This window comes from Lagenorhynchus albirostris, chromosome 5 (assembly GCF_949774975.1).
Source record: "Lagenorhynchus albirostris chromosome 5, mLagAlb1.1, whole genome shotgun sequence".
NCBI lineage: Eukaryota > Metazoa > Chordata > Mammalia > Artiodactyla > Delphinidae > Lagenorhynchus > Lagenorhynchus albirostris.
This window is the reverse complement of record NC_083099.1, coordinates 49,402,730-49,428,884: the sequence shown is the minus strand read 5'-3', so window position 1 is coordinate 49,428,884 and position 26,155 is coordinate 49,402,730. Positions and strand designations below refer to the sequence as shown.

At 42.4% G+C, this 26,155-nt stretch overlaps 1 protein-coding gene across 1 annotated transcript; it reads left to right on the top strand.

Annotated features, from left to right (window-relative positions):
• Positions 1-80: 80 nt before the first annotated feature.
• LRRC31 (leucine rich repeat containing 31) lies at positions 81-25,975 on the top strand. The gene is given in 10 exon segments (XM_060149222.1): positions 81-264; positions 6,234-6,338; positions 10,926-11,090; positions 11,310-11,477; positions 12,261-12,425; positions 13,049-13,054; positions 15,319-15,478; positions 20,418-20,482; positions 20,485-20,574; positions 25,567-25,975. Coding segments are annotated over 10 exon segments (1,464 nt in total). The 3' UTR covers positions 25,923-25,975.
• The last annotated feature ends 180 nt before the right edge of the window (positions 25,976-26,155 follow it).

Below are 26,155 nucleotides of genomic sequence, written 5' to 3'. Positions count from 1 at the left end.
TCTTGTTTTCTTCTGAAATCCTAGAAAACAGAAAGCCACAGGAAGATGGCTTATTGAGAAAGACCCCCTTCAACTTGTCCATGAGTCAAACAGGGAACAAGAGTTCCTCAGATGGAGAAACTAAACCCCAGACTTTATTTGTCAACAAATGCATCAGGGGGTCAAAATTCAGGTCCCCCAAAGCTGAAAACAGAAAAGAGAGCAATGACCTTAAAACAACTGCTTTTCGACCCAGCGACGAGACACCAAAACCTAACATGATGAGTCTGTTCTAAACATTTATTTTGTTAAATGTTTTAAATAATTTGCTCATTTTACTTTTTAGGTTTGGCCATGCCACACGGCTTGCGGGACCCCAACCAGGGATTGAACCCAGGGTCCCAGCAGCGGAAGCGTGGAGTCCTAACCACTGGACCGCCAGGGAATTCCCCTCACTTTCCTTTTAAATTATCAAAAGTAATATGTTGCAGAAAGGTTTAGAGAAAAATACCCTCTTTCCTTTCATTCTAACACAAATGGTCATTTCTTCAAGATTCTTTTCAGCCTTTTATTCCTATACATGCATTTATGGTCAACCAACAAGTCAAACACTGAGCATCTGTGCCAATCACTTTTATTAGAAGGACAGCCATGAAAACGAGAACATTTGCGTACATAAAGAACCAAAAGCAGATATAATTTCAGTGTGATAAGTCATATGAAGACAAAGTAGGCTGAGGAGACAGAGAATGATGGGCTGGGGGTGCTATTTTAGATGTGGTTGGAAGGAAGGAGTCTCTGATTTGGTGGCATTTGAGCTGAGATCTGAAAGTCAGCCACGTAGAATGAATGAAGCCAGCTACACAGGTGTTTGTGGGAGTAGTTTTCCAGGCAAAGGGATGCGTAAATGCAAAGGCCCAAGATGGGAGTGAGCCTGGAGTGCTTGAGAGCAAGCCAGGAGGTTAGGCATGCTGAAGCAGGATGAGAGATGGAGAGAGGATGAGTAGTAGACCAGTCAGAGAGGTAGCTGGGGCCAAACGGACGTACTTTGTACGGTTATAAGAGCTTATAAAGCCCGCTTGATCTGACACGGAGCTGTGATCCTACTGAGACATATTATTATACTGCTCAGTTCTCATACTGTTACGTGATGTTCATATGCTAATTTTGACAGTGGCATAATATTCCATTACATGCCTATGCCATAATTACTTAAGTTCCTTTTCTGCCCTTTAGTGAATATCTTTGGCTTCCCCTCTCCCCTATTTTCTGCTTTAGTCTGTTTCAGCTAATTAGCACACATTCCCAGAACAGAGGTGACAAATACAAGGGTTATGAAAATATTGCTAAATCTCTCTCTAAAATTATGTCATATACAATGCCGTCACTATATTATTAGATTAAATGTATTTTTAAAACACTTTAAACTTTTTATGCAAACATATACAAAAGAAGAGAGAACAGTATGAGTCCCCAAGACCACCTCCCTCTAACAATTACCAATCCATGGCCAATCTTGTTTCATTTAAACTTACCCTCATGTCCGTCAGATTATTTGCACCAAATACCAAAAATATCATTTTACCTGTAAGCAGATTGAATGCATTTTTGGAAGTAGAAAATTAAGAAGTCTACCTTTAAAAGAGGGCAGTCAGAAAGTTGTTGATATTTGTTCTAAAGTATGATTTGGAGCTTCAGGAACATGGTTCATGGATACCCACAACCATGATTAAATTAACTGCGCAAGACCAGTCAGCTGGTTACCCCAGCTGGGCAACACCATGCATGGCTTCTCCATTTCCATTTCTCCCCAAGTCCAGTGGCCCCTGGAGTCATGTGAATTCTGTCCTCCGAACAGCTCTGGGACCTCGTTCCTTCTCTCCGCTGCTGTCCTGGCTTTCATCGTCTCTTGCCTGGACCACTGCCACAGCTTTCTCCCTGGTTTCTCTGCTCCTGGTCTTGCTCTGTGGCCAGCCTGTCCTCCACACTGCTACCGGGTGCTCTTTCTAAACCACAGATACTGTGGTGTCTCTCACCGGTTTAAAATCCTTCACTGAGTCTTTCCTGCCTTGAAGAGAAAGTCTATACTCGCAAGCATGGTCTTCAAGGTGTTTGTGATCAGTTGAATATCTCTTCACAACCTTTGCCTTCCCCCCAATCTTATGTTCATCCTCTACTCCTGACATTCTGACTGACTCTCTCCTGAACTGGCCACATTCCCCTGAAATGGGTACCTGTGCCTAGAAAGACCTACCCTTGTGGCATCCTCCCTCTGCACCCCTCCCCCATTTATTCCTCTCTCATGTCCACCCACCTGGCTGACTTTCACTCACCCTTTAAGGTGCAATTTATCTACCACGTTCACCTGGAAGCTTCCCAAGACGCACCCACTGGACTTTGGACCCTCTGTGGCTTTCTTGTCTGCTCCATCAGACAGGTAGCTCCTTGGCAACAGGAACTTGTTACCTTGGTTCCCTGTACAGCATCACCCATGTTACAAACATGTAAAGATGTTTTATGAAAGCATCGGGATTCTTGGTTGTAAACAACGGAAACAAGCCCCTACAGGTTTAGCTTGGAAAGGAACCTAATGAGAAGATACTGCTTGGCTCACAGAATCACCTGGAGAAGCAAGAGCTCGGTTCAGCAGTAAAGCCGCCAGAAAAGGCCCCGAGTCACTCCATGGAGCTGCTTACGTGTGGTCACTTTGCACCCTCCATGGAGTGCCAGCCCTCCCTCCTCAGCCAACCTGTAGCAGCTCTGACTCGTCTGTTTTATATAATGAGGTATGACATAAGATATTTTTTGAAGGAAGGGGTTTATAGATTAAAAAAAAGAAATATATGGCCTGTAAGGAGATGTCCAGGGGCCTCATAAATTGGTACTCATATTTATACTTAGGTGGTTTGATAAAGATTTGTCATCTTGATTTATTTTGGTTATTGAGGAACTGTAAAACTAAAATTCATTCATTCATTCAGTTATTTGCTCGTTCAACAAATGTTTACAAAGTGCCTCTGATGTAAAAGGCATTGCAGAGTCCCATCTTCCTGGGAGGCCTCCGTAACTTTAAGTCACTATGCTCCTGAGAAATGAACCGGGCAGGAATTATAATTTCCATTTTATAGATGAGTAAACCAAGGCTCAGAGAAGTTAAGTGACTTGCTTACCTGATGGACCCACGAGTTGAACCAGGTTTTCCAGTTGTGCTGCCTTGGACTTGCCAATCATATAAATATTACAGAGCGCCCAAGTAGGCTGTGGTCTGAGAAGCGATTTCTGAATCTGTCAACTGGTTGGTTGGTGGACCGCACCCCACCAGCCTGCAAATCTTGTAGCTGCTCAGCCTTGAGACCAAAGAAAAAGCCTGGAGACAACAACAGAGACATCAAAGCTCATTGGTTAAGGGGCATCTTACACAAAGGTCCTGGAGCAACACTCCTTCCATGGATGGCCGGCAGCAGACAGGACATGGCAACAACCTCCACTACTTGGTGGAGAAGGAGGCTACCATTTATAGGGGGACTGATGTCAGGTGGGCTCATCAGTTACCACGGAAACCAGCAGCAGGGGCAGGGGGCAAGCGCGGCAGGCAGTTACTGATTAAGCCCTATAATTAAGAGGATTGGAGAGTCATGTGAGTGAAGCAGGGCCTGGTGGAACAGGGGATGGACGGAGAGCAAGAGAACAGCCATCTTGAATGGCCTGACCATACGTAGGTCATTGGTGGTGACCCCTGAGAAACAATTTATTTGGCTAGGCCAGTGTGGCAACCAGAATGTAGAGGGCTAATTGGTAACTGTGGTGAAGAAGTGGGGTCAGCAAATACAAACCATTCTTTCCAAACATTTGACAGTAAAGGAAATGATTGACAGAACAGTGGTTTGAGGAGAAAACAAAGAAAAAGAAGGTTTGGTGAGGCTGGAACTTGAGCATGATTGTAGGTTGAGCCTATGGAGACAAAAAGCTAAAAAACAAAAGAGAGAGCAATAAGATACAATGCAGAGAAAATTTTTTTAAGAACAAAAGTTTTAAAAAGCACCTGCACATAATGGGCTTTGGAGTCGATTGCTCTGGGTTCAAATTCTGCCTCTGCTGCTTACTACTTAACAGTCTCTCTGAGTCTCAGTTTCCAAATCTATGAAATAGTGTAATTGTGACTCTTTGCATTAAGTTTACACAAAATGCCCTGTACTCACATCCTCCATCCACAACTCTCCTCACCCCAAATTAGGGTTGCCAGAAAAAATACACACAATATTTGGGACATACTTTTACTAAACAATGATTCCTTGTTTACCTGAAGTTTAAGTTTAATCGGACGTGCTATTTTTATTTTTCCTAAATCTGGCAACCCTACCCAAAACAAAATACCTTGTATCCAATGTACCATAATAAAAATTGAAGGCCAAAATGAAGAGGTAAATGGTAGGTGGATGATGCTGCCTCCTACTGGTAGAATGTGACAACACCAACTATTCCCGCAAAGATGTACAGCCTGTAGGTGGTTTTCTTAAAAATAGCAAGCCACCAAGAAAACAAAACAAAACAAAGCAACAAAACAAAACAAAACAAAAATAGCAAGCCACCAGACACACTGTGGAGGAGAGGGGGAATTTTTATTATCCTGCTAATATTTTAGTCTAAATTTACTACTACTGTCATGCCATCATCTTTTCATTTCCACTGGTACTAATATATTTCTTTTTTGCTATGTGGTTGTATACATTTTGTCAGGGGTAGTAGAGTATTACTGCACATTCAGAATTTATGCTTTCCTATTGGATTCCAGTATACTCTTTGCATGTGTTTTTAACTGTACATTTTCACTTGCAAAACCTCTTTAAAGTCACTGTCAATACATGCCTATTCATTTTTCCTTACAAAAGTATGATGTGTTTCACATGTGTCTTAAATGTTGACACATTCAGTAGGTAAAGCCCTGGTACATAGTAGGCACTCTATAAAATCATAGCTTTTTATTTTTATTTATTTAACTTTTAAAAATTGTAGTGATGGGCTTCCCTGGTGGCGCAGTGGTTGAGAATCTGCCTGCTAATGCAGGGGACACGGGTTCGAGCCCTGGTCTGGGAAGATCCCACATGCCGTGGAGCAACTAGGCCCGTGAGCCACAACTACTGAGCCTGCGCGTCTGGAGCCTGTGCTCCGCAACAAGAGAGGCCGCAATAGTGAGAGGTGCGCGCACCGCGATGAAGAGTGGCCCCCGCTTGCCACAACTAGAGAAAGCCCTCGCACAGAAATGAAGACCCAACACAGCCCAAAATTAATTAATTAATTAATTAATTATTAAAAAAAAAGTAAATCCTATTTAAAAAAAGTTGTAGTTATATCATGTAGTGTGGTATTACAGTGGAACTTGGTAAGGGTGCCACTTAAAAAGTCCCTAATAACGAGGACACATGAGGCTTTCTGAGTGTATTCTCTGGCAGGAGTTGAGAAAATACAAAAGCTCTCCCAGGGACTACTCTCTCCGGATGCGTCAATTGAGGGGTCTAGGAAATGAGCAGCGAGGGTTTCACTCGCTCTCTTTAGCCATCTGAGGCTCATCAGTGGTGACTGCAGTGCTTCCCCTTCCTCACCTGTCTGGTTAGGAGGCCAGTGCCTGGGCATACCCCCAGCGTTACATTCACCAAAGATGTTTGTGCATCCTTCCAGCAGCGCTGTCTTAAACGCTGTAATAACAAGTTTACCTCTTTTTTTTTTTTGCGGTACGCGGGCCTCTCCCTGTTGTGGCCTCTCCCGTTGCGGAGCACAGGCTCCGGACGCGCAGGCTCAGCGGCCATGGCTCACGGGCCCAGCTGCTCCGCGGCATGTGGGATCCTCCCGGACCGGGGCACGAACCTGTGTCCCCTGCATCGGCAGGCGGACTCTCAACCACTGCGCCACCAGGGAAGCCCAAGTTTACCTCTGTCCAGGAGCAAAGCTCCATCTACATGCAAGAAGCCCAGGTCAGGCCAGGAAAGAAAAGCCACTGAGTTCCTCAGGCTCCTTTGTAGGAAACGGGTCACTGGAGCGGCCAGTGTTGAGCACCGACCGCAGGAACAGAGGTCAGGTTTTGTCCCCTTCTGAGGTGAGGTTTCACAAGGGACCAGTTCAGGGTTGTTGTCCGTCTTCTCACTTGTCTTATGGTGATCATTATGCATCTTTAATACACTCTGTCATTCACAGCAAATTTTTCTTTATTTTTATAATACAGCTAAGACTATCACTTCAGAAATGGAATTAAGACCCAGGATGGAGGAAAAAACCGTTCCCGCCGAAGTTGGGCAAAAACCCTGTCGACAAGTGTCTAGATTTGAACAACTGTAGACTAACAACAGCGGATGTGAGGGAGCCAGGTCTGTATGGAGTTGACCTTGCGCAGAGGCACAGAGGGCCTTCAGGCTGGGATGAGCAGGGAAAGTGCTCGGTCCTCACTTGGTAGTGCTAGGTCTGCAGGGTGGCCCAGACAACTCAGGAAGCGCAGATGCAACGCTATCTTTTTTTTTTAAACAAGTTAATTGATTCTTCCTCAAGCTTCAAAGATTTGAGCCGAGTTTAAGAGGGAGGTTTGTTTGTTTTTCCTGAGCAATTTTACTTCTTATTGATTACCTCTAGCTCCCTGAAACACACCTGTTCCTGCATCGGATGTATACTCATCCATAAAACTGAGCCCTGCTCGGAATTTAAAGGGGCATCTTGTTGTTATCTGTGGAATGAAAACTATCACTACCAGCAATTATTGCTCACACCGTTTTACACAAAAGTGCAACTACTGTTTGTGACACTGTAGCAGGAGTTTGGTTGTGAAGAACCATCTTCCCAACACCACTCTCACCACCTTTTTTAAAAACTCTCTTTTTTCAGATACCTTAAATCAAATCTTGAATCAAATTAGGTGTGTCTGCCAACAGAGGTATCAAAAGAACTGCGTTTTGAGTGAGGGGTCCTTGAGTATTTTAATTAAAATCCATGCCGTTATATTTGAGACAGATCTCTTACGAGGGAGCTCTAACCATGCCTGTGATTCTCAAATGTCTATGTACATGTCAGAATCTCTTGCAGAACTTGTGGAAATGCAGGCACTTGAGTCCAACCCAAACCCACCGAATTGAAATCTTTGAGGGTGGGCCCCGGGAATCCTGTTTTTTTCCTTCTTAATGTGTTCAATAGTCTTTCATACTTTATCAAGTTAGGATCGTGGTGAACAAGATGAAGTTGCTAAAGTGCTTTGAATGCTAGTAGAAAGAAAACATATTTTTTTGCCCCCTAAGCATGTTTTTAGAATTTCTTTGGAATGGTGGAAGGTCAGGAATTGCTATGTCTGTAACTCTAGAAGCTCACCATGCAGCATCTGACTGCTGACACTATTTTAACATTCAAGACAGATGTTTAAAAGCAAGCAAGCAAAGACACTTTCACCCCCTGAATTTGGCCTTTCCACTCTTAAGTCTTGTTGCTGCGGGAGATAAAGATGACCTTTGAGAATCTTGTTCACAGAGAGTAGCTTCAATATTCGTAAGCAATGGAGGAGACTCAGAGAAGATTCTGGTCAGGGTTTGTGTGTCTAAACCTGCACATGTTGGCCCATGTAGGTATAACAGGAACTTTATAAAGTGGTGACACCCAGGTGATCAAGATAAGAAAGAAAAGGTAACGGGCACCCTCAGTCTCAGCGGTCCTGCCAACGGAGTATTCCCCAGACCTTCAGCCTGAGGGTCCAATAGGACAACAGGGTGACGGGCGTCAGGGGGGTTTGCGAAATAAAAGGACCCGTATACACTTTACAGTGACAGTGGTAGTAACAGTCCTAGCAGTAGAATTACAATTTCCACTACAATAAAGGAGTTCTTATGAAATCTTATGGAAACACCACCGCATTTTCAGAGTGCAGTTATTTGGCAGAAATAGAAAACGTCCCAAGAAATAGGTAAAGTAAATGTCACAATGTCTCCAGTTGTGCGGCTGAGAGATCCCTGCTTTGTGGAAAGTCAGCAAGTCCACCCTCCTTCTATCCGCTTACCAGAGCAACAGGCAGTGGATCCTATTGACTACAAATCACAAATTACACGTGCAAATCTGTTTTTTCTTGTGTTCACTGCTACTTGCTTTGCTGCCTTCTCTCCCAGACTTGGAAGAACTGGATATTTCCTGGAATGATTTCATAGGCAGAACCCTGCATTTACTCATGCAGCAAATGCATCTTGTCAGCAAGTTAAAAATCCTGAGGCTGGGTAGATGCAGACTTACTGCTGATGATGTTTGAGCACTGGGTATGATGAATGCTTCCCTTAAGAGATGGCTCCCCTGGAAGGATCTTTGCAACCCAAACCCTCAGGGGCGAATTATCTGGGTCACCACCCCCTCAAGTGCCCATGGACGAGGATGAGAGTGCTGCCTGTACATGATGTGATGCTGTGTTGAGCTCTTGTATACCTTCTAAGGAGCTGTGTAACCTGCACCTAGCATCGTGCTAAGCCCTGGGACAGAGAAGGGAACAGGCTGACCAAGCCTCTGTTCTCATGGAGTTTAAGTGGAGATAGTAACTGTAAAATTTGCTCACTTTGGGTCTGTTACCTCATCTGTAAATTAGAGGAGTTGGGATAGATAATAATTAAGTTCTTTTCCAATTCCAAAATAGTATTTCTCTCTTCTATTTTCCCATTCCCATTTTTAAAAAAACGATCAAAACAAGATTTTCCAATTAAAAGCAATGATTTAAATAGGACTAGAACCTCAATTAAGTTAGTTTATAGTATATCAAACATTGGATAACATAGAACATAAGATAAAATTTGTCATGCTATTAACCCAGCTGCTTTACTGGGTTATGAATGCTGGGTTATCTAGAATGCTTGCTGGTTTTAGATGCAATGAATACTTTTTCTGTCTTCTTTTTGTCTGAAGTTTCTTATTTCGATCATGTATTTTGATCATTTAAAATCTCTGCAAAGATTTCTGTAAAAGCAACAAAATTTATGCCAATGTCTTCTCTCTAATCCTTCCCTAGAAAATAGGGGCCAGCTGATGTTTCCTGGTTCACCCTTCCTATAGCTAAGGAAAAACGTTATACATCTCAGAGCTGGCCAGATCCTTTCAAATCCTAGTCCCACTTCGAATTCTCTTTGTGACCATGGACAAAATACTTAACTTTCTGAGCCTCAGTTTTATTATCTCTGAAAAGGGGTGATATCCACCTCAAAAAAAATTATTGTGAGCATTAAATCATTTCTGTAAAGTACCTACTATGTGCTTGACACATAGTAGGCGCTCAATAATTCTTTCTTTCCCTATTCCCTCATCCAAAATTACCTTTCTGTGGTTTTTCATGATCAATTTAGCCCCACTGGTTAGCAGCTGGTTATTGTGTACCAGGGTCTCAAATTTAACATACTGTTACTCAGGCATGAAAAGAAGTATAGATTATTTTCTATGACTAATCTAATCTTTTTCATGATCCACCATCCTTAAGAAACCAGGAAGTGGAATTTCTGCCCTGGGACCCACTCTAAACTCATCTGGTCCAGGAGAGAGTCTGCACCCTTGTCACTAATGTTTTGTGTCCTTTCCCCTCTCCCCGAGATTTTATCGTCTCTGGAAGGACTTCTGCATCCTCTCCACCAGGAGGGGCTATCTTATCATCCATACTCTGCTTAGCCTTAATGGCAGATGGAGTATAAGGAGAATGAATGGTTTACTGATAAGAAAACAGAAATCAGAGGCATTTCAACATTATTGCACCTGTTACAATTGCTTAGTGCAAGATTGCAAATGCCTAGGCCCTCTAGTACCATATACACTGCAGACAATCATGTACTCTTTCTCCCTGATCCTGGGGAATGCCTCAGGGCAATACATATCCACGCCCCTTTGATTGGCCATGGCATACAAAATGACACCTTTTTATCCCTGGCTTATGATATTATAACTCCTGGAGAATTTGCATTTTAACCTGAGGCTCCTGGACTCCAAAAACCTGAAACCATGGAATAAATAACCAGTGGCAGAAGTTCCAGCCCAGTAGTGGACGGTGGAAGAGAGGCTTCTGGACACAGTGGACCTTCCAACACTCTTAACTGGTGCTAAAATTGACTCCAGACATTGAGAAAGCACATTTGTCATGTGTGTGGCTCACCATTCTGTTCTGCCCCCAAAGCAGTGGAAAGTGTGAGGATCTCCTCACACTTCCCCTGTTCTCTCCCAGCTTCCACTCTGTAGCCCTCAGATGTTTCCTGTGTGAAATGGTATCAGAAATGTCAAGTTTCACCCCCCCTCACTGTATCCTCCTCCACCCCAAGGTTGCATCACTGTTATGAGCTGCTAGTGCCTGATGCTCTCTTACTGGTTCCTCCCTGCAGTGGTTGGATCAGTTGTATGTGATATTCTTGATGTCAAAGTGAGCTTTTCCTCTGTGGTGGCCAGTGCCCTGCTTTGCTTCTACCAGTCTTCCTCTGGCCAAAATATAAACAGTGGTTATGCTGGGGGATAGTATTATGGGTGATTTAAATCTTCTTCATGTTTTATTTTCTAAGTCTTTCACACTTCTACCTCTGGCCGAACTTCTCAGCAATGCTGATCCCCGGAGAAGGTGGATGAGAGAAAGTAGATGGATTGGTAGAAATATTTACTACCATAAAAACAATTCGGTAAAACCACCCCTACTAACAGGTGGATTTTTTTTTTTTTTTTTTATACAATGTTTGCTTACGAGCATGGCTTCAGAACTCTGGAGGGACTAGACTTGCTGTGCCTGTACCTGTATGTAGAAGCTCACCGTGCTGGGAGTGGGCAAGAACTGAGTCCTTTTCTCCTCCCTGTTCCCTGGCATCTAACCAGTAGCTGGCCCGGCTTCAATACTCCGTAAACAATGGCTGTATTGATTTTGAAATGAATTCCCTGCTTTGCGGATTAGCGATCAACCTGATCTTTGGGCCATTTTGTAACAGGAAAAGCACTTAAAGCGCTGCCTGAACTTGAGTTGAATTTGTCCTGGAACAGTAAAGTGGGAGGAAACTTGCCTCTGATCCTCCGGACATTCCGAGAAGGGAGCAAGATACAAATGCCTGAGCTTGTGGACTACGCCCTCACGTCAGAAGATGGGGCGTTTGTGGGTCAGTGGAATTTGGAAGAGTCCTTCCCAGGAAAACATGTGAAGGCACCCATGATTGGATAGCTTGGAAATCAACGTTGGCTGTGTTTTCTCTCACCCTGAATTGAAAGAGTGGTTCACGATACCCCAGGTCACATGAAGATGTACCTCCCTCCTGCCTGCCCCAACTTTCACACCCTGCATCTTTACTGAGTTGTCTTTTGGATTTCCTTCCTTCCAGGTCAGTTGCTACTTAGGCTGCAAAACCTTGAAGTACTTGATCTTTCTATTAACAGAAACATCGATGGCAGTCTCAACAGTATTGCTCAGGGATTAAAAAGTACCTTAAATCTGAAAGTCTTGAAGTTACATTCATGTGGGTTATCACAAAAGAGTGTCAAACTACTGGGTGAGTTAGGAATGGCTAAAGTTTGTATATAACTTTATATTATACGGAATTTTTACGCTGTTAGGAAATACAACAAAACATAAACAGTGGTTATGTTGGGGAATAAGATTATGGGTGATTTAAATCTTCTTCATGTTTTATTGATTTTCTAAGTCTTTTACAGTGAGCATGTACTTTCATGATTACAAAAATAATCTTTTAAAACGGCTGACTCTGAAAAGGCCAGGATATTTTAGGTCTGAGACAGACACTGTGCAAAATAAGTGTGCTACTAAAGCTGTCCATTTTTCTCTTACTTTTGAAAACGCCAGCGTTATCTTATGCTTAGTAGTAGGAAGGAATTGGTATTGATAAAAAGAACAGCTTCAGTGACATCTGTAGTTAAAATTTACTCTGTTATAGAGTATCCACATTAAAGAATAGGAAATGAAATGTGTATCTATCCCTTCAACTTCTAGAGCCTGTAAAATCCTTCTCCCTGGCAGTTTGAATAAGTCTAGAATGCTATGACAGCACCAGTGCTCAAGGATAGCAGGGGAAGATTCATTAGTTGGAAGATTTTGATCAAAACCATTGATGATCAATGCAGATCACAGGGAGTGTGTATTTGAAGCCATTGTCAGGTCCGAAGGGGTAGATGGTACAAAGTGGACAGTTATCCCACTGTCTGGGCTTTTGTCAACATAGTGTACATATTGTCTCAGTCTCCCTTCTCCACACCTGCCCCCTCTCCTGCCGACCGCCTTGTAATATGTCAGAACGGGGTTCTGACCTTCTTTGTAGATGCTGCTTTTAGATACTTGTGTGAGCTGAGGACGCTAGACCTTTCCTGCAACAAGGAGATGAGTGGAGGGTTTGAAGACTCCCCGGGGCTGGCCGTGCTCGAGCATCTGGAGGGGCTGGATCTTCACCAGTGTTCGCTGATGGCCGACGACACGATGTGGCTGAGTAGGTACTGCAGAGCCGAGGGAGGACGCTTGGAGCCTTGCCATGTGTTTGCAAACCTGGCAAATTTGAGATGTGCTGTTTATGAAGTTACCAGAAGGACCACATCATAAAAGTTTTGTGAAGGCCCCAATATAGTATTTGGCAAATATTAAGTGCCCAGTAATTGTTAGTGCATCTAAACTCCTCCTAGACACATCTGTAAAGGACAGATGTGGCACTTGAGGGAGAAAATTTTTGAATTTATGTGGCTGTTTAGAAACGGATCTGTTACTGTTACAAAGTGGATTACACATAGGGATGTAGAAGGAAAGCCAAAACGAAGGGTGTTGAGTCTTTCTCGCTAACCAAGTGAAGCCGAGGCACTTAGAAACAAATGAAGTTACAGAAAGTCGGTGGGACGGTGCATAACGGGTGTACGTTACAACTTTAGGTCACTATGCTTACTTTCCTACCACAGACATAGTCCTGTGACCTGTCATGTATAAGTGCAGTTTCCCCTAACAAACAGCAAGCGTACGCTTGAGATGAAGGGTTTTATTCCACCTACAGCCAAAATAAACCTTCAGAATGCATCAAGACTCTGACCATGGCTTACCATCTAGACCTCTACTACCCTGGTCCAGCCCGCTGTCACCTCATGCCTAGATTATTACAAGAGTCCAGATGGTTTTCCTGCTCCTCTGTCACTCTGACTGCATTCTCTCTTCCTTCCCCGCATTGGCTACTCCAGCCACAGCATGTGTGCTGACGCTCGTGCACACCAGCCGTGCTCTGCTCTCCCTCCGCACTATGGGCTCCTCCCGCGTAGGGATGGTTTTTGTTTTTTTTTCAGTATCTCTCTGTTGCTCATGCACAGGGTCTGGCACATAGTTGGCAGCCAGTAAATGCTTGTTGAGAATGTGATTGATTGAATGAATCAATCAATAAAGGACGAGAAAAAGAATTTTTTGTTGTCGTTTTTAGTACAACGGGGGGAGAAAAACAGTAAAATAGGTCTTAAGGTCTCATATTGATTTTTAGCCCTGCTAAGTTATTTCTTAGACTCTTATCCCTCAATTGGGGAAAATGAGAAGAGTTCAAGGCTTTCATGAAGATTTTAAAGTGGTAAACCATCCCTTTTTGGGCTCCAGGTGGAGACTGTGAAGTGTCACCATCCTCTTTTCTTATGAATGTCCTACCCGTGGAGACACTCCTGAATTACCAATCCACCCGATTCCAAATAATGAATTTCCCACGCTACAACTGAATAACACGAACGTCCTGTCTCATCTTATTGCTCAGAGGAGGATTAAAGTGCTAGAGGATCTGAATTGTTAACGCTAGTACAACAGAGGGATTAGCCTCTCTTATCTAGATCTGCCACCAACACGGGTAAATGGACCCAGAAAGGTAATGGTTATTTAATAACTGTAGTGAATTGCATTGTTCTCCTGCTTAAGTTTGAAAAGATGGAATTGAAAATACATCCTGTTTATACCTTATGATGTTAAAGAATTGAACATTCTTTTATCTGATCATGCTCGATAGCTCCAAAGGAATGGAATTACAGGTCATTTAGCCAACAACGTTTGATTGATCATCTAATTGTTCGAGGCACTGTTCTGTGGGCTGAGGGAAATTCACAGGCAGAAGCTTCAATCTGGTGGGGGCAGCAATAAACCAAATACGTGGCGAAGTACAAGGTGCTGGGGGCGTTAGAAGAGGGAGCCACCGCAGCAAGTACCTGCCCTTTTTTCCTTCCCTTCCCCTTCCTTTCTCCTGTCCTTTCGTCTTTCCACTAACATTTGTGCCTCTGGTTTCCAGGCTCTGAGGCACACTCCGGGCACGAAGCAGCCCCTACACACAGAGCTCACCTTTCGGGAAGGAGGGCAGAAGACAAACACATACACAAACAAATCACGTAACGGGGGTGCTGGGAGGAAAAGAAAATAGGGAGATGTAGTAGTGACCAAAGGATTACTGTGGGTTTGGTGGCCCTGGAAGATTCTGAGGAGGTGAGCCAGCCCCACAGAGATCCCAGGATACTGCATTTCCCACATTGGAAATAACTATGGCAAAGGTCTAGAAGCAGGAAAAGCAGCAGAAAGATAGCGAAGCAGGGCTAACACCTGGCACAGCAAGGGCCTTCAGGGCCCCACTCCAGTGCTGCTAGCCACGGATATCTGTTCTGACTTCTTGATTTCATTGCCTTTCTAGTACTTCTGACTTATATTCTGAGAAAAGAATGATCGTATCAAACATTAATTGAGCAGTTAGTGTGTGCCAGGCACTGTACCAGGCACTTTACATATACCAAGTCGTTTTATCTTCCCATTGCCTCTGTGAAGTAGTAGTGTTATTCTTATTGAGAAAGCTGAGGTTCAGAGAAGTTAAGTAACTTGTCTGAAACCACACAGTTCTTTAGTAGCAAGTCCAGGATTAGAATCACCAGTTCTGTCTCCAAAGTCTTTGCTCTTAACTTCTAGCCTTGAGAGAGGCTTGGAGAAGAGCCCAAGCTGCATACTGGGAAGAATGGCTGGTGTGTATGTGGTGTGTAATTGTGCGTAAGGCAGGGCAGGGGTCAGAGAGGGAAGAGCTGTGCTTGCTGATCAAGAAGACTGTGGGGGCTTCCCTGGTGGCACAGTGGTTGAGAGTCCGCCTGCTGATGCAGGGGACACAGGTTCATGCCCCGGTCCGGGAAGATCCCACATGCCGCGGAGCGGCTGGGCCCGTGAGCCATGGCCGCTGAGCCTGTGCGTCCGGAGCCTGTGCTCCACAATGGGAGAGGCCACAACAATGAGGCCCGCGTACAGCAAAAAAAAAAAAAAAAAAAGACTGTGGGACCCAAACACCCAGAAGACCCTTTGTGAGATGCTGCCTAAAACATGTCACTGTTGATGTTTTAGTAGCCCAGGTATCCCTTTTCTCCTGAGTTTTCAAGAATTGGACTTATCTGCCAACAGAAAGATGGGCAGCTCTTCTGAAAACCTACTCAGCAGGCTCTGATTTTTACCAGCACTGAAGCCATTGTTAATCAACAACTGTGCTTTGGAAAGTGAGACTTTTACTGCCCTGCATAAGAGCTTTCCCCAAATCCCTGCAGGCACTGGTACCATAACATCTGCGAGGGGAGGCCTCTCTTTGCCTACAAATGAATGCTCAGCTGTAGGCAACATAAAGTATTAATTTGTCCTTCTTTCAGGAAATATGCTCTCTTGAAACTGACTTTCAAAGCCACATGAATGATTTCTAGCATTGTAAATTTAAAATTTAAAGTGTACACAGTTGGCCCTTTGTAACCATGGGTTCCAAATCCGTGGATTCAACTGACAGCAAATCAAAAATATTTGGAAAAAAATTTCCGGAAAGTTCCAAAAAGCAAAACTTGAATTTGTCTCATTCAGGCAACAATTTACGCAGATAGCATTTACATTGTAATAGGTATTATAAGTAATCTAGAGTTGATTTAAAGTATATGGGAGGATGTGCATAGGTTATACGCAAATACTGTGCCATTTTATATAAGGGACCTGAGCTTCCATGGATTTTGGTGTCTGCAGGGTGTCCTGGAAACAATGCCCCTGTGGATACGGAGGGACGGCTGTATAACCAACTCTGAAGGCTCACATTCCTGGTAACTTGTACAGTATAATTTGGAATTGCTGGAAAGGGAGGCGTTTACTAGTGTGTGAGCCTAGCTGGCTGCCTAGCACCTAGTCCCAACAGGGTTTGTTGTCCTCTGTCAGGAATCTTGGCATGCCTGAAGACCATGGATACAGCCTGGCCTACATCAGGGATTTACTAAATCTGACATTTCTGCCTATGCTGGGGCGAGGGCACTGTCAGCGAGCAGAGGGAGACATTTTGAGGCAAAGGGACTTTGCCCAATTTTCCCAAATATACCACCCAGGCATCCAACACTTTAAGCACATGGTGCCAGGGGTCCTCAACCACATCCAGCTTCAGTGGTTCACTGGAGGGACTCACAGATCTCACCGCTGAGATTTATTACAACAAAGGGATACAAAGCAAAATCAGCAAAGGGAAACATGCATGGGGCAGAGACCAGAGGAAACCAGGCCCAAGCTTGCAAGATTCCTTTCCCAGCAGAGTAACAAGGATGCGCTCCGTTCCTGCAGCACGTTGTGACGTCATGGTCTGAAATGTTTCCTGGGAAGGCTCGCCTGAACCTTCAAGTCCAGGGTTTTTAGTGGGGCTTGGTCATGCAGGCACCCTCTACGAAGCACATACCAAAATTCCAGACTCACAGAAGGAAAGCTAGTGTTAAGCATAAATCATCTTATTTGTACGCAAACACTGTAGGCACGACGAACCACCCTTATAAGTTAGGGAATGGTGACGACACTTCCAAGTTCCCAGATGTCAGCCAAGGGCCAACCTTGCCAGCAGGACTTTGTACGGATAGTGGTCTCAGGCCTGCTAGGTTAACTCTGTTTTGTACACATGCACAAGGCTAGTGTGGTTAGATTCTGGTGCTTCCTGGGTAACAGTGAAAACAGAGCCCTTCTCTCTGGCCTTCCCTCAAGGGTTATGTTTGTTGACACTCCCTTAAAAATGAATTGTCCTATGGACCCAAGAGGGCTATTATTAATGAAAAAGAGGCATTCTATTAATAAAAAATAACAAGTAGTTATTTATTAATATCTGTTAATAAAAATAAGTACATATAATTTATCCCAAATTCTAAGAACTCTCTATTTAAGGTATTCTTGCTCTCCTTTTCATCCCAAGTATTCTGTTCGACCCACAGGGTCTTGGTCCTTGCCATGTACTGCTCCCAGCCCTCCCCCAGCACTGCTCATCTCATTGGCCACGTGTCTGGATGGGGAAAAGTAGCAGGATATGTACGTCTCTTAACCTGAGGTCCACGGCTCCTCCCTTAAGAGAGTCAGTCTATAGTTATGCCTGGGCAGGGGGCTGTGAACTCCCTAAAACTGATTCCAATTCTTTTGTCAGTGGGGAATGTATGGTACATTTTTCTGGCTCCAAAGCACCTGGGATCAGACATCTGAAAGCAAATCCTGGCTCTGGCTCTCATGACCTGAGGTACTTAACAACTCTGTGCTTCAGTTTCCTTGTCTGTAAATGGAATGATAGGATCATATCTCATAGGGTTGTAAGAATTAAACAGGTTATTACATGTGAAATTCTTGGAAATGTGCCTGGCTCATAGTAAATGCTCAATATATGCCAGTTGTGAATATTATTATGGGGAGAGAGTCTATAAATTTTACTTAAAAAGTAAATTTTGGGACTTCCCTGGAGGTCCAGTGGTTAAGACTCCACACTTCCACTGCAGGGGTGCAGGTTCCATCCCTGGTCAGGGAACTGAGATCCCACATACCACACGGTGTGGAAAAAAAAAAAAAAGTAAATTTTATTGTAAAAGCCAGCGGTTGCCTGGAGAACCTCTGGTAAAATCCCGATTCCTTCATGTGATCTAACAGGCCCCCTGGCCGCTCTCCCCCTTGCTCCCTGAACCCAGCCTCAGTTGGCTTCCTTCTGTTCCTTCATATCACCGAGCTCTCTCCTGCATTTGACCTTCCTGTCCTCTAGAATTCCCTACCCCCCAGTCTTTCCTGGGGAGCTCTGATTGCAGGTCTCAGTGTAAATGTCCCCTTTTAAGACAGCCTCTCTCTGAATTAGAAGTCCCTGTATCTTCCTTATAGCCTTTATCAGTATTTATAATTATGTATTTACTTGTGTGGTTTTTTGATGTTGATACTTCTTCCAGATTGTTGCCCTCTTGAGGGCAGGGATTGTGTTTATTCTTCACTGCATCCTTCAAAGCACGTTTTCGGTATTAGTTAAGTCAGTCAGTAAGTAGATAGGCAGGTTAGTAGATAGATAGACAGACAGACAGACAAATTTCTCAAAGGGGGCTATAATCCCCAAAATGGCTAGGTAAACACACACACACACACATACCCCACATTCCACTGCTCAGACTAATGTTGTTAGGAAAATTCCACAAAAAATAAATTTGGGGACAACATGAGATTTCATAAATATACTTTCTAGATGGAAAATGTTGAATATTTTTAAATAAAATTTTGTTTTTAACTTTGTGTCTTCTGCCATCAGAAGGCACAACTCTTTTCAATTATAGCTACACAATCAATGGATCATAATCAAGTAGATATTACACAAAATTACATCATCTGACATAAATCTTTAGACAGTCCCTGACTTACAGCTGTTTGACTTCACACTTTTCGACTTCAAGGTGGTGTAAAAGCAATACACCAGTAGAAACCATACTTAGAATTTTGAATTTTGATCTTCTCCCGGCCTAGTAATATATACGTGGTGCAATACTCATGCCATCACGAGGGTAAACTTAACAATCACTCTGTACCCAGACAACCACTCTGTTTTTCACTTTCAGTATGGTATTCAATAAATTACATGAGATATTCAACATTTTAGTATAAAATAGGCTTTGTGTTAGATGACTTTGCCCAACCATGGGCTAATATAAATGTTCTGAGCATGTTTAAGTAGGCTAGGCAAAGTTATGATGATCAGAAGGTTAGGTGCATTAAATTCATTTCTTACTTAAGATATTTTCAACTTATTGGGACGTAACCCCACTATAAGTCGAGGGAGACCTGTTTAATTCAATTTGAATTAAGAAGTAAATCAACAATAAAAAAAAGAAGTAAATCAAGTAAATACATATTTCTCTGCATCACTTTGAGAAAATAAAGTTCAATTTCTTATTGATACATCTCTGTACCATAGGAGTGGGAGGGTGCTCTTGTTAGATATTATAAAAAGAATATATATCTACCCTTCAAACGGATATTATTTTTTAGAAAGAAGGAAGAATAGTTTCAAATGTAATTAGTGGCTATACCTCGTGGATAAGTTGCTCTGGTTAATTTTTATTTTTTTTTATTTTTTTTTTTGCGGTACGCGGGCCTCTCACCGTTGTGGCCTCTCCCATTGCAGAGCACAGGCTCCGGACGCACAGGCTCAACGGCCACAGCTCACGGGCCCAGCTGCTCCGCAGCACGCGGGATCTTCCCGGACCGGGGCACAAACCCGTGTCCCCTGCATTGGCAGGCGGACTCTCAACCACTGCGCCACCAGGGAAGCCCTCTGGTTAATTTTAACGTTAGGGGAAACCGAGAACTAAGCAGAAAATCTTTGAATTTCCTTTAAAAATCTTTCCAATATACACTATTTCCCTTCTTTGTCTCTGTTAACTGCAGTTAAGTAAACACAAATACATTTTGGTGTTTCAGAGTTCTAGGGAGGTTTGGCCTTGTCTCTGAATTTCAACAGCAACCAGGACATGTAAAACCAGGACACACTCTGGAAATCGTGACTAACTGTGAAAACTGTTCGTCTCTTTCTCCCTCTTAAATGTGAAGTGAAGGAAAGAAATCCCAGTCAATAGTGAATTCCATTTAATCAAGTTTTTTAAATTTTTATTTATTTATTGGCTGCGTTGGGTCTTCATTGCTGCATGTGGGCTTTCTCTAGTTGCAGTAAGCTGGGGCTACTCTTAGTTGCAGTACGCGGGCTTCTCATTGCGGTGGTTTCTCTTGTTGCAGAACATGGGCTCTAGTCGCACAGGCTTCAGTAGTTGTGGCACGGGGGCTCAGTAGTTGTGGCTCACGGGCTCTGGAGCACAGGCTCAGTAGTTGTGGCGCACGGGCTTAGTTGCTCTGCGGCATGTGGGATCTTCCTTGACCAGGGCTTGAACCCATGTCCCCTGCATTGGCAGACAGATTCTTAACCACTGCGCCACCAGGGAAGTCCCCATTTAGTCAAGTTTTACTTTTCTAAAGTTTCCAATATTTCTCTCCAATAAAAATAGACAACATAAATTGAGGCCATGAATTTCAGGCAGGAGAAACGGTCTCTACAACTGTCTTAACCTCACTGATAGAAATATGTTGCCCTAGCCTAGGTTCCTCAAATTCAAGGCTTATGGCCTCTAAGGAAACCTAAATTATTGCTATTCTTATCACTGTCAATTTCAGCTGAAGCATCCGTTCACCTCCCTGCTCTGGAAATAGTCAACCTTTCTTGGAATAAGTGTGTTGGCTGCTCCTGGAAACGCTAAAGCTTTCAACGTCCCTTCAGGTGCTGAGACTGAGCAGCTGTTCCCTGGTGACAGAGGACGTGGCTCTTCTGGGTTTTACCTACTGGTTCCATCCAAAGCAGTCCTGGCACTCAGAGCCCAGCGTGCCTGCTCTGGCGGTCCAGGACAAGGGAGGTGGAGAAGGCAGCGAGGCCTGGAGCTAAGCCCTCTGCGCATCTTCCCTGCTCCCTGACATCTGCTTAGGAGAGAGCTTGTTAAAACAGATAAGGGCAATTCTGAAACCAAAAAGACAGTGGAGAGTGTTTCATAAAAGGAGATGGAGGAATTTCCCTGGCGGTTCAGTGGTTAGGACTCCACGCTTTCACTCCCGGGGGCGAGGGTTCGACCCCTGGTTGGGGAACTAAAATCCCACAAGCCATGAGGTGCGGCCAAACATTAAAAAAAAAAGAAGAAGAAAAAAAGAAGATAGACATAGATATGGTGGTGGAAGAAGGAGGATTACCTGATGTAGAATAGAAGGTTGGAACACTGGATGTGGATGGGTGGGGCTCCTTGTCCTTGAGAGGTGTGTGCATGTGTGGATTTTGTTTACGCCTGTACCCACCTTGGCTCAGCTGGGTGCAGTTTTCTGTGTTCACCTACTGTTTCCTGTGGATAAATTATGCATAAGCAAACAAGAAATTTGTGTAATGTTCACACTGTTCTCTGATATTTCAATCTAGTTGGAACAAATATGTGTTTTCAAAGCAAGTGTTATGGCCAAACACTGTAATTAGAAGATGTGGACAAATCATTGTGATTTTATTTTGCATTTCCCTAATGACGGTGAGCATATTTTTATGTGTTTATGTGTTTATCTGTGTTTATCTGTAAACTGCATATATGCCTTGGTGAAGTGTCTGTTCTAATCTTTTACCTAATTTAAAACACTGGATAGTTTGTTTTCTTCTTAATGAGAGGTCTTTAGATTTTCTGGATACAAGTCTTTTATCAGATCTATAGCTTGCAAATATTTTCTCTCAGTCTGTAACTTGTCTTCTCAACCCCTTAACAGTATCTTTTGCACAGCACGACTTTCAGTGTTTTGTTTTTTTTTTAATATTTATTTATTTGGCTGTGCCGGGTTTTAGTTGCAGCATGGGGGACCTTTGTTGCAGCGTGAGGGAGCTTTTAGTGTGGCATGCGGGATCTAGTTCCCTGACCAGGGATCAAACCTGGCCCGCTGCATTGGGAGTGCAGAGTCTTAACCACTGGACCACCAGGGAAGTCCCAAGACTTTCAGTTTTGATAAAGATCTATTTATCTATTTGCTAATTTGATGGATAGAGCTTTCTGTGTTGCATCTTAGAACTTTTTGCAAAACCCAAGTTCTCAGGGATTTTTCCTAGATCTTCTTCTAAAAGGTTTACATTTATATTTTACATTTTGACTTATTATCCATTTTGAGTATTCTTGTACAAGGCATGAGATATGGGCTGAAAAGATTTTTGCATACGACAGCTCAATTATTCAAGCACCATTAATTGAAAAGACTCATTGAATTGCCTTCGCATTTTTGTCAGAAATCAATTGGCCAGTTTGTGAGGGTCTATTTTTGGTCTGTTCTGTTCCATTGGTCTATGCATCTATTCTTTTACTGATACCATACTGTCTTGATTACTAAAGCTTTATAGTAAGCCTTGAAATCAGGTAGCATGGGCATTCTGACTTTGTTCTTCTTTTTCAAAATCATTTTGGTTATTCTAGTTTCTTGACATTTCTATATAAATTTTAGGGTCAGCTAGTCAATATCTACAAAAAATCCCTCTGGAATTTTGATTGGGATTGCATTGAATCTATAGGTAAATTCAGGGAGAAATGACATTTAACTATATTGAGCACTCCTATCCATGAACACAGTATATCTCTCTTTTTATTTAGGTCCTCTTTGATTTACTGCATTGGTGTTTTGTAGTTTCTACCATGCAGATCCTGCATATACTTTGTTAAATTTATATCTAAGTATTTAATTTTTTGGTGCTATTATAAATGGTACTGGTTTCTAAATTTTGATTCCCAATTGGTCATTGCTAGTATGTAGAAATACAATTGATTTTCATATATTGACATTTTATACTGAGACCTTGTTAAACTCATCTATTAGTTCTATGAGATTTTTGGTAGATGCTGTAGGATTTTCTACGTAGGCAATCATGTCATCTATAATTAGAGTCAGCTTTATTTCATCCTGTCCAGTCTCTATACCTTTTATTCCTTTTTCTTGGTTATTTAACTGGTTAGGATTTCCAGTAGGTGTTGAATGAGGTGAGAGCAGACATCCCTGCCTTGTTCTTGATACTGGGGGGAAAGCACTCAGTCTTTCCCATTAAGTATAATGTTAGCTATAGGTTTTTGTTTGTGTTTTGTAGATGTGCCCTTTATCAGGTAAAGGAATCCTAACCTGGCTAGATTTCTTATAATGAATTGAAGATGTTTTGTTGAGGATGTTTGTGGCTATGTTCACGAGAGGTAATTGCCTACTAGTTTTTTTGTAATATCTTTGTCTGGCTTTGGTATCAGGGTAATAATGACCTCAGAAAATGAGTTGGCAAGTGTTCCTGCCTCTTCTATTTCCTGGAAAGATTTTGTAGACTTGGTATTATTTTTTCATTAACTTGAAACTTTATAGAATTGACCACTGAACCTGTCTAAACTTGGAGTTTTCTTTGTGAGGAGGTTTAAATTACAAATTCAGTTTAAAAAATAGATATAGCACCATTCAGGTTATCTTTTTCTTCTTGAGTTTTGGTACTTTGTGTCTTCCAAGGAATTGGCCCATTTTACTTAGGTTGAATTTATGGAAATAAAGTTGTTTTCTTATAATCCCGTTAATGTCTCCTAATCATTTTGACTACTTCTTCTGTGACCTCCTTCCTCTTCAACCACCTGCTGGAGAAAATTCTCTGCTTTTAAAGGGCTCCTGTGAGTAGGTTAACCTCGCTTGGGTCTGCGTTTCTTAAACTCAGGTATGCCATGTAATATAACCCAATCATGGGAACCCATCATATACACAGTCCTAGGAATTAGGGTGGAAATCTTGGGGTCACCTTAGAATTCTGATTACCACAAGAGGTTTATCAATATTACCAATCTTCTCAAAGAATAAGCCTTTGGTTTGTTTTGTTTTCCTGACCTGGACACCATTAAACATATTTAAATTATTTCATTTAAAGTTATTAAAATTTGCTTCTTCAATTTTTTATTTTTTTGGTCTGCATAATATTTTATTAATCATAGCTCCAGCCATTATATATTGTTTCTTAATTTTTACTACCAGGTTTTCTTCCTCAGGTCAAATTTATACTTTTACATTTTGTCAAGGGTATTTTTTGTTCTTTCAAGTTTTAGTCAATGATAAGTATTGCTGTGTGTGGCTTTAAGCATTGCCACTTAACTGTTTTGATTATTTCTAATAGAAACTTTAAGAATTTGTTAATCCCTAGTAGTTTGTGTTTTATTCTTTTGTAAATAACAGCATTGGTTTTTTTCATATAGTAAGCTACAAAAAGAGTATTTTCATGACCTATGATACTATTATCCAGATTTTAAAAAATATAACGCATATAAAATACTAAAATATAATAAATAGAGTACTCACATCATTGGAAAATTCAGATAGTATAGGAAAGGTAAAACAATGTCTAAGATTTGCTTTAAAATACTAAAAACCAAACAAACAAAAATTAGGGGAAGGGGACTGGATGAGCCAAGATCAGTGTAATGAAAATAGCGTTGAAGCTGATTGATGGGAACATGGGAGTTCTCACTCCTATTCCATCTACTTTTTATATGTTTGAAAATGTCTGTAATAGAAAATTTTCTAAAGGGAAAAAGCATGCACATTATCTTTAACACTTAGCTAGGTCTTGAGAACATGGTGAGTAATGTTCTGAGACAGAGAGAGAGGAAGGGACACGATCAACATGAATACCTAGGGACCAAATGCAGCTGTTGAGTGTCCTGACTGGGATGATGAAAATGATGGGGATGGAGCATCCCACTTGGTGTGGAAGCCATGATGTGTGAGGAATGACTGAAGGACCAGGGCGTGTTGAAGCCTATAGGGGGGACATTTGAGGGGACCTGACTGTTGTCCAACACTGCATGGTTGGCACGAGGAAGGAGCTGAGGTTCCCAGCAGGCTGAGGTGGGCAGTGGGGAAAGTCAGATAGGGCCTAGAGGCATGGCTTCCTCCTGCTGAGGGTTGCTTCCCTCTGTTGGGGCAACCTGAAGAGGGACTTCAGGCCCTCTGTTGGGCTGGTCCCCAGTAGAGAAGCTGTGAGAGAGATTTCTCTCTGATCATTGATCAGGTTGAATGAGGAGCCCTCCAAGGTCCCTTCCAACTCTGAGATTCTACACATCTCATCTCTGTAATCCATTCCTGGTTTTGGCTGAAAAGGGAAGCATGTCCTGTCTGCTTTGGCTGTCTCTCCTAGCTCCTTTTCTTAGCTTCATCATTAACTGTTATTTATTGAGAGCCATTATGGGTAGTACTGTGATATGTGCTATTCAAAGGAAAACTTGATCCATGTATTAAAGTCTTTAATTGACCCATGAATTAGAAATTATCCAAGCATATTTTGCCCATGGAAAGTGCTCAATTAAATAACTGTTGAATGAAGAATGAATAAGCAATGAATAGTTAAACAGCATTAAACAGCAAGAAAACTATTCAGAAATGGTCCTGAGTTAAAGCCAGTGAGCCATCACCCTTCCCCTTTAATTAGAGAAAGTCTGCAGTAAGAGTTGGGACTCCAGTGGAGCAGAGAGCAGGAACTCGACAAAAAAGACACTCTTTGGAATGGGATTTGGAAAGAGAAAGAAAAATCCATTTTCAAGCTGTACATGAAATGCAGAGAGGAAATTTGTTACTAGAGTAATTTCAGATGCCCTGAATAAAACTGCTAGCTAATAACATTTCATTACTAAGTATCAGTCTTGTCATTACGAATCCTGGAGCTACTGTGTTGTGTTTTTGGAAGTGGGAAATGGTCACACTAGAAAGTATCCTTGGCTTTTAGCATTTAGAGTGATTTTGTTTTTCAGCATCGGTAATCCAGACAGGTCGCCTGGCCAGGCTGCGGAAGCTGGACCTGAGCTATAATGACAGCATCTGTGATGCAGAATGGACCATCTTCTGTCAAAACCTGTGGCTCCTCAAAGAGTTAACCGAGCTGGATATTAGCCTTCAGCCATCAGCTTTTCAGGAGCGTGGACAATGGTTTAGACACTTGTTATGTGCCGTGACCAAACTTCCTGAGATCACCGAGATAGGAATGAAGAGGTGGGTCCTCCCAGCCTCACAAGAGGAAGAACTAGAAGGCTTTGACCAAGATCACAAAAGCAGCATTCACTTTGACCATGGTGGGTTTCAGGAAGCTGACTTCTCAAGGCTCAACTAAGCTACACACCATCCTAAGGGGGAGGAAAAGAACAAGAGAGAATCCCGGTGAAATCAAGGAGTACCAGCTTCTGGGCTGTTTGGTGGGATTTACAGTACAAGAGCTTTGTAAATATATATTGTCTATAATAATCTAATGTGAGCATGTCTTTATTCTCTATTTTATAAAACAAGAATGATACTTTTCAATGGATTTTCATTTGTTTTGATATATAGTTAGTTCACTTGCTGTTT